We start from the raw sequence: 7,123 nt of genomic DNA, 5'->3' as shown, positions 1-7,123 counted from the left end.
ATCAGGCAGTGGTACTATTTGAAGGATTAGAAAAATAAGGAGGTGTGACCTTGCTGGAGGAAGCATTGTCACTGAGGCCCAGGTTCTCTCTCTCTTTCTCCCTCTCCCCCTTCCCTCTCTCTCCCCTTCCCCCTCCCCTCTCCCTCTGCCTATGGATCAGGATGTAAAAATTTCAACTGCTTCTCCAGCACTTCTTCCTGCATGCCACCATGCCCCCCACCATGATGATTGTAGAGAACACAGTCCATGAATGAAGCTGGGTGACAATTCTGATTTCTTGTGAGAAAACTTCAGAAAACGGGATGATCCTGTCACCTCAGTCCTCCAAAGCACAGGATTGTTCTTGGAATGTGCTTTCCTGCCCTCCCAGGTGTAGTAAATAGGAGAGGGTTTACTTCCAATTACCCATTATCTTACTATTATTCAGATGATGTCTCCAAGCATAGAGTTGCTCATGAAACTGTATACAGCTTGAATTCATGGTTCACTTTGCTCATATGTATGAGTTTGCTTAACCCTCAGAATCTAAGTTGTCTGATAGTCCAAATAAAGTTGGCATTTGCAGGAAACTATAGTCTGCCTCATTTTTAGGATCCATTCTTCCAGGTTCACACCAGTAAGTAGAGCAGTAACAGATGATAATGGACTAAACTTCTGACACTATACGGTAGCCCTAATTAATGCTTTCTTTTATAGGAGTTGCCTTGGTCATTGTCTCAGGGTTTTACTGCTGTGAACAGACACCATGACCAAGGCACCTCTTATAAGGACAACATTTAATTGGGGCTGGCTTACCAGTTCAGAGGTTCAGTCCATTATCATCAAGGAGGGATCATGAAAGTGTCCAGGAAGACGCTGGGCTGGAGGAGCTGAGAGTTCTGCCTCTTGTTCCTAAGGCAGCAAGCAGAAGACTGACTTCTAGGTAGCTAGATAAGGGTATTAAAGCCCATGCCCACAGTATGCCCACAGTGGCACATCTACTCTAACGAGGCCACACCTCCTAATAGTGCCACTCCCTGGGCCAAGCATATGCAAGCCATCACAGTCATGGTGTCTCTTTACAATAGTACATTGAGTACGACAGGCATGCACTTTTCTTGTAAAGGAGCCACGTTCATTTCTCAGCACTCAAATGTATTATTGCTCAGAATGACTCAAAACCACCTATACCTCCGTTTCTGGACTCCACAGGCCCCTGCCCTCACATGCACATACATACACCCAGATACACAAAATGAAAACTGCAAAATCTTTTTCTCTGAAAAAGTAAACTAATGGAGAATGAGAAAGATGATGCATTTAAGAAGGACCTTCAGACCTACTTCTAAAATGGTTCATTCACATGGCTCTTCCCAGGAGCAATAGAGAACTAACTTAGTCTCCTAACTTATTCTGGATTTTTTTCCCTACTCTTTGGCATTAGGACTCAAACACAGGACCTTACACATGTTAGGCAAACACCACCACTGTGTTAACATCTCAGAAACATGCCCCCCACCCCACAAGTTGATTTTGAAAAAGAGTCTCACTGTTTTGTGGAGGCTGGCTTTGAACTCATTACAAAGTCCAGGCTAGCCTTAGAACTTGTGAATCTCCTTCCTCAGGCCCCTAAGTAGCTTGTATTTCAGGCATGTGCCATCACATCCAGCTGATCTAGATACTTTTGAGTTAGCTATATGATACAGGAAATGAGCCAAATTTAGAAACAGTTTTTCTATTCTATGAAACCACAGCATAAATTAGCTTGAAAACTGATGCCATAGATTCCCAGGAAAATTCTTTACTTGAACCAGATGCCCAGAATCTTTATTAGCCAAAGAAATTAATGTTTCTTAATACCGTTCATTCATACTACATGGCTGAACTATAAATAACATAGTATAAGATTTTGTTAGCTCATTGTTCTACTTGTACTGAAGATACTGAGAATGTATCTGTCAAGCTATCATTAGGCATTTTGCATTTCTCATTCTATGTGGGATACAAGTAAGAAAATGGTGAGTTGCCAGATCAGTTGTGTAAGGACAGTGATTTTCATCATTACATAATTGTTGAGTGTTTTCTACACAGTTACATGTTTCCTGTCTGGCTTTGTGACTTACTTTGCCTTCCATCTGTGTTTTCTAAACTGTGATACATCTTAAATGCCTTACAATGGCAACAAGAACATCGATGGGACTTCAGGGCTGCTAAGACATTAAAAGAATAATAAAAATCTTTTATTTTTATGTGTATGAGTCTTTGCTTGTATGTATGTATGTATGTATGTATGTATGTATGAATGTATGTATGTATGTATGTATGTATGTATGTATGTATGTATGTATGTATGTATGTATATAATGTGTATGGCCTGGTACCTGGAGAGGCCAGAAGAGGCTGACAGATCCCCCTGGAAGTGGTTGGAGCTGCCACATGGGTACTAGAAATGGAACTCTGCTTCTCTGCAAGAGCAGCAAGGGTTCTTAACTAAATCTTTCCAGCCTGGTTAAAAGCCTGAGCTAGACACACTTGACTGGTAGGTGACTGGTTTTAGTCAGGCTTTCATGAGTTTAGAACTAAGATAGATTAGCTAATTAAGGAGACATTTCCCACCTTAGATATTATCTGTAGTGAAGTCTATGGGGTTCATTGCTCAGGACTTATTTTCTAAGAAAATGCTTTGTAGTCACATAAAGGGTCACTTAAGGGAACTTCTATATTAGTGGATTGTGACTCAGCACCTGGCCATGTGTTTGAGTGAGGGAATTCCTGGTAGGTAAATAAGACTTTTCTCATAATTGACTAGTCTAGGGAATGTGCCATCATGCCTAATTCTGAAAACTTCCTTTGTTCCATCTTTTTTACTCCTTTTTTTTTTTATTGGGATGGAACCTAAGGACTCTGGTATGCTAGACTTACACTTTGCCACTTAGCTCTATCCCTCGATTTTTTTTTTTTTTTATCTTTTCATTTTGAGATTGGAGCTCAGTAAACTCAGTAAACTGCACAGGCTGGCACCAAACTTACTATGTAATCAGGAAGATCTTGAATTTGGATTCCCAGCCTCAGCCTCCTAGATTGCTTGGATAACAGACATGACCTTCTCTTGAAATTCTCTTCAACTTAATTTTTCTTGCTAAGCCTCATCTTTAAAAACCAAAACGTCAAATAAAAACAGGAACAATATTTCATATGGCCTAAACCTCACTTCAGCCCAGGTTTACCTCTAAGTGGTAGCAATTCTCCTGCCTCAGTCTCCCTACTCCCGAGAAAATAAGTGAGGTACCCATATTTTGGAAAGCTGCTCATATGATGCATAAGGGCAAGAACTACGGACTGGTTGTATAAGTTCCAGCATCAAAAGTTAGAGTTCCACATAGGCGGAGGAGCACCCGGCCGGCCCCAACGTCACAGCACTGTGAGGAGTGGTTCATTTACTTAACAACAGAGGGAAGATCCTGTTATAAAATAGTCTCCAACCCGACATAGCTGATTGAGTGGGAAGCTGCCCGCCAATCAAACAGCAGGACCTGCCTTTCTCTACGCCGTAGTCCCCTCCCCAGGCAGCGTAGCCCCGCCCCAGGCAGCGTAGCCCCGCCCCAGGCGGCGCAGCCCCGCCCTTCCTGCGGTGAGGCCCACCCCCTCCCCGGGTGCTCTGGTGGCGTCACCTAGAAGGTGGGGGAGCAAAATTCGATCCGGCGCGGTTGCTGGATTTGGAGGTGGGCTCACGCTCACGCTCTTCTGTCTCCCGTTTGTCTCTCTACACGGGAGGACGTTGGTTGTCCTCCCGTGGGTAGGCAGTGGAGTGCCATGAAGCGGGCAGCGATGCGGTAGGTGGCAGGGCGTGGAAGGGCGCTGTCCCGGGGTGCCCACGCCTTCCTTTGCCGCGCGGGGCTTACGAGGCGGAAGAAGCCACGGGCGGGGTGGAGGCAGTGGATGTTTGGCTTGGGAGGAAAAGGCACCCGCTGCTCAGACCCAGGCCCACCAGCCTACCCTGGAAAAATGCCACCCTATTTTAAGCGACCTCTGACATAAAAGGAAGACATTGGGTGTTCCTTGAAATTCCCATCCTTTTTGCTCACCAGGGTTGTGGCTGGAATTTTGGTGTAGCCCCTTTTTTCCAAAAGCCAGTGCTTTCAGTTCCGCCTTGCCTTGCCTTTTCTCTTTAAAAAAAAACATTTCAGGGGCTTATATTCTTGACACACTTGAATCTGACTTAAAGTATGTTATCACATCTGTAAATATGGTAGTGTACTCTTTGGCTCTCTTAAACTGTCTCATCTGTTTAGTTTGATTTTTTTTTTTTTAGATTTTTATTATTTTATGTATGAGTGTTTCTCTTGCATGTGTGTCTGTGTTCCACATACGTGCTTGGTGAGCCTCAATATGGGTCCAGGGAATCAGGTCTTTTTGCAACAAGAGCTCTTAATCACTGAGCCAACTCTTCAACCCCTTGCTAGTTAATTTACTTATTTAACTTAAATTTTTTCGAGACAGGGTTTCTCTGTGTATCTTTAGCTGATCTGGAACTCAGTTCGTAGACCCAACTGCCTCAAACTCAGAGATCTGCCTGCCTCTGCCTCCTGAGCTTTGGACTTAAAAGCATGCACTGGGTTGGGGATTTAGCTCAGTGGTAGAGCACTTGCCTAGCAAGGGCAAGGCCCTGAGTTCGGTCCCCAGCTCTGAAAAAAAAAAAAAAAAAAAGCATGCACCATTAACAACCTGTTTATTTTTTAAACAGGATTTCACTATGTAATCTTGGCTGGCCTAAAATTGGCTACACACACACACACACACACACCAGACTAAAATTGGCTACACACACACACACCAGACTAAAATTGGCTACACACACACACACACACACACACACACACACACACACACACACACACACACACCAGACCCCTGAACTCACATATATCTATCTACCTTCCTATGCTTCTCTAATGCTGACTTTAAGAGTTTGGGCCATCACTTCTACCTCTCATCTATATATTTATTTATTGTTTTGAAAGAAACAGCCAAGTAGTACTAGCAGGCCTGGGACCTGTGGCAATCTGTTAGGTTTCAACTTTTCTAGTGCTGGGACTTACAGATGTATTTTATCCTGCCCAGTTTAGAACATGCGTTTGATAAAGCAGCAAGCAAGGCCTGTAATGAAAGTGCACCCTTAGAGCACATAGGCAGTTTTGGTAGATCTAATTTCCAACTGGCACAGGTAAAGAGCAGGTCTTTAGACTGCTAGTCATGTCATGTCTGGCTGTCCCACAGCATGCAAGCTTTTTTTTTTTTTCCCAGCTTGACTGGTTCCAAGAGAATGACACTTGCTTTGGGTTCAGAAGCCACCCCACTGTTGGTGAGCCTGACCTTGACATGGTCTCACTAATTCTGTCCTTGATCCTGCCTTTACTCTTTCTAGGACCCTTGCCATCAGTTGAACAAAATTGGTGTTTATCTCCCCTACCCACGCCACCTATGCTTTGTCACACTATTTGAAGACAAGTTGAAAGTCATTTGAAGAAGGGCATGGTTACCTTTTGACATAATACAAAAGGGTTCAACACTTCTGTCACCTTGCCTTTGTGTCTTCTTCCACAAGACCTTTTAAAAAATGTAGATTTTAATTTTTATATGTGTGAGTGTTGTGCTTGTATGTATGTATCTGTTCCATCAGCATGGCTGGTGCCAGTGGGGGCCAGAACAGGGCATCACATCCTCTGGAACTGAAGTATCAGAGGTTTCTGAGCCACGATGTGAGTGCTAGGAACCAAACCTAGGCTCTTTACAAGAGCAAGAAGTACTCTTAACTGGGCTAGACAGTTGGCTTAGTGGTTTAGGGTAATGGCTGCTTTTCCAGAGGATCCGGGTTCAAGGACTCCAGTTGTAAGAGATCTGACCCCCTCTTTGGACACAAACATGCATGTAGGCAGAACACTGAGACATACAAAAGGAAAATCTCAAAAAGTTATTTTTTTTAATAAAGTCTTAATCATTGAGCTATCCCCTCAGCCCCAACAGTATCTTTCTTGAGCTCCTCTCTCCCTGGAAGTCTTTCCTTGTACTTTGTACTTTTGTGTTCCTTTCTTGTTAGTCTTCTTGAACCTATTGAACCTATTAAATAAGAGAAGCAATCCCTATGTAAGTATAGAGTGTCAGGGTGATCTGGATATTTGGCGTTTGCTTGTGCAGCTTTTTCTCAGATGCACGAGTCATCCCACTTGATTTTGTCTGCATGTTGAGGTATTTCCTGTGAGTGGTGGGGGTAAGATTAACCTTCTGGTGCTGTCCCAGCTGCAGGGCCTCACTCAACCTAAGCAAGTCCTCTACCAAGCTGATACTCCCAACCTTGTACTCTCTGATAATGGGCTAACAATTGTTTTGCCATTTTCTCCATTTTTGGAACCTAAGATGGAGCCAAGCTTTTTCTTTTCACAACTTCAGGTGACTCTGTGGCTCCCTAGGCAGGCCATGGAAAGGTTCAGATTCTTGGGCTTCTTTCATTAGAAAGGTTCAATCCTGGGGTTTTGAGGCCTGAGAATCCTCAAGGGCCCATGGGAGTTTCCACTAAAATCCTAGGAATTATGGTGAACTGCTCTGTGAGCTTATTGGAGAGAAGGGAGCTAGTAAAATAATTTTGAGGTACTGAGGTGCTGGGTGTTGATTAAGCCATTTCTACTTCAGTGCTTCATCACCTACCAGTGCTCTTGAGCACAGTGCTGGTAGGAAGTTTCGTCATTATGCAACATCAGAGTGGACTTACACAAAGTCAGATGACATAGCCTAGACCAAATGATAAAATTTATGCTGGAGATGTAGAACATAGAACTATATTGAAAAGTGTGTGCTATTGTAACACAATGGTAAGTTAGTTCTATGTCTAAAACAAAAAGAGAGTAGTATTATGCTATAAAATAAAGAAGGCTGTATTTCTTTACCATTAACAGAGCTTGCAGGACTAGAAGTTGTTCTACATGAGTCAGTTTAAAACCCAAATATATTGTACAGCTGTTACAAATCTATACTTCAAATTACTGTTTTATAAGTGTTCAAGGTTTAAGATAGATAGTTCAGGGATTAGAGAGATGGCTGTGTGGCTAAGAGCCCTTGCTGCTCTCCCAGAGGACCTGAGTTTGGATCT

At 43.2% G+C, this 7,123-nt stretch overlaps 1 protein-coding gene across 1 annotated transcript in view; it reads left to right on the top strand.

Moving 5' to 3' along the window:
* The first annotated feature begins 3,607 nt into the window (after positions 1–3,607).
* Acot9 (acyl-CoA thioesterase 9) overlaps positions 3,608–7,123 on the top strand; it is a 36,891-nt gene continuing 33,375 nt past the window's right edge. The window contains 1 exon segment of the mRNA XM_032890020.1: positions 3,608–3,812. Within this exon segment, the coding sequence (XP_032745911.1) occupies positions 3,793–3,812 (20 nt within the window). The 5' untranslated portion in view covers positions 3,608–3,792.

This window comes from Rattus rattus, chromosome X, assembly GCF_011064425.1.
Source record: "Rattus rattus isolate New Zealand chromosome X, Rrattus_CSIRO_v1, whole genome shotgun sequence".
Taxonomy (NCBI): domain Eukaryota; kingdom Metazoa; phylum Chordata; class Mammalia; order Rodentia; family Muridae; genus Rattus; species Rattus rattus.
Note: the sequence above shows the minus strand (reverse complement) of the source record. Positions and strands in the feature narration are given on the sequence as shown.